Source organism: Galeopterus variegatus, unplaced genomic scaffold (genome assembly GCF_000696425.1).
Source record: "Galeopterus variegatus unplaced genomic scaffold, G_variegatus-3.0.2 Scaffold806, whole genome shotgun sequence".
Classification (NCBI taxonomy): domain Eukaryota; kingdom Metazoa; phylum Chordata; class Mammalia; order Dermoptera; family Cynocephalidae; genus Galeopterus; species Galeopterus variegatus.
The window spans coordinates 449,164-450,912 of NW_007726917.1; the positions used below are offsets into that span (position 1 = coordinate 449,164).

The 1,749-nt window shown below is 44.0% G+C and overlaps 1 protein-coding gene across 1 annotated transcript in view; it reads right to left on the minus strand.

Moving 5' to 3' along the window:
- Positions 1–921: 921 nt before the first annotated feature.
- ALAS1 (aminolevulinate, delta-, synthase 1) overlaps positions 922–1,749 on the minus strand; it is a 14,588-nt gene continuing 13,760 nt past the window's right edge. Inside the window, exon 11 of the mRNA XM_008572571.1 lies at positions 922–1,227. Within this exon, the coding sequence (XP_008570793.1) occupies positions 1,067–1,227 (161 nt within the window). The 3' untranslated portion in view covers positions 922–1,066. The remainder of the gene's footprint in view (positions 1,228–1,749) is intronic.

Consider the following 1,749-nt stretch of genomic DNA (forward strand, 5'->3'; position numbering starts at 1 on the left):
ATTCACAGGAGGACCCAGCCAGATAGACCAAGAACCAGCTCACAAAGTAGGAGGAAAACAGTCAGGAGAGGTTAGTAGCACAGCTTAGAGGAGAAACCTGTCAAAAAGCCAAGGACAACCAGCTCCAACACCACTGAGAGATCCAATGAAATAAGGACAGAACTGGCTGCTGGATTTGGCAAGACAAAGGCAAGATGTGGCAAGAAGAGTGGCCTCCAAGGGAATGGGGATGAAAGACCTAATGGGGAGGGATAAGGGGCAGACAAAGGGCAGAGATGGGTGGCAGCTGGAAAGGGTATAGACTGAGGGAGAGCACGTTTATTTTTGACAAATAAATAAACAAATAAAGTGACAAAAGCCAGGGAGAATGAGCCAGCAGAGGAGGAAGGATTCATGACACAGAAGAAAAGAGATGGTTGCAGGAATGTACAAGAAGCAACAGGATCCAAAATACAAGTGCAAAGAGTCAGGGTGAGAAGCATAGACCCTGCACTTCTGCTGGAGGGGACCCGAGGGGCTGGAGGACTAGGTGGTGACAGATAAGCCAGCCCCTCCTATTACAGGGAAGATAGTTGAAGCAGGAGCAGGAAGGGAAAGCAGGAAGGATGCAGCTACAGAAGGACTCTGGGCAGCACTGACTGCCCGTTTAAGACTCAAGGCTAGAAGTTCCAAGTGAACCCGGCTGCCATGGAGGTGCTGCTTCTTTCAGAACTGTTCAGCCACTGGGGTGCAGCAGGCACCAAACAGGTAGTTGGGATCAAGCAGAGCAGGAGGTGCTGCCACTCCAGCAGGGTCTGAGCCATTCATTACCAGAGGACCAGTATATTTTTGTACAGCTTATACATCCCTATAACATAGACTGAATTTAAAGGGAAGGGATGATGAAAAAATTTTGTTTGATTAAGTAGTCAACAGCAGAAAGACCCATCATTTAAGAATTTATTTTTAGGACTATGTTTTACTATAGATTAAAATTTAATATAATTTAATTCACATATAAAGACAACTCTGGAGACTATCTGGATATGATAATGGCCGGGTTTAGGTAGAGTAATTGAGGTCACATTCAGGCCTGAGCAGATACCAACTTGCTCATGCCTGAGAAATAGGATTTCTCCCTTTCACTCATCACTTCAAAATGCAGTGGCCTCCTGCAGAAGTTGCACTCGGCTGAAGAATGTGGCTTCAGTTCCAGCCCCACTCGCTTCCATGTGGCCAGGAGATTCTCTGTGAGGAGAAACAGTTTTTAAATATTAAAGGGAGTATATACCCAAGAGAAATGAAAACATATGTCCATACAAAAACTTGTACACAAATGTTCAAGCAGCATTATTCCTAACAGTCAAAAAGTAGAAATACTCAAATGTCCATCAATTAATGGATAAACAAAATGTGGTAAATCCATTCAATGGAAGATTTGATAATAAAAGAAATGAAGTGTTGATTAATGCTACAATATGAATGAAAACTGAAAACATGATGTGAAGAAGTCGGGCATAAAGGACCACATATTGTACATTCCACTTACAGAAAATATCCAGAATAGGCAAATCCATATAGACGGAAAGTAGATTAGTGGTTGACAGGGGCTGGGGAAGTGACTGCTAATGGGTATGGGATTTCTCTCTGGGGTGATGAAAACAGAGGTGATGGTTGCACAATATTGTGAATGTACCTAAAAACTTCCGAATTGGGGCCGGCCCGTGGCTCACTCGGGAGAGTGCGGTGCTGATAACACCAAGGCCACGG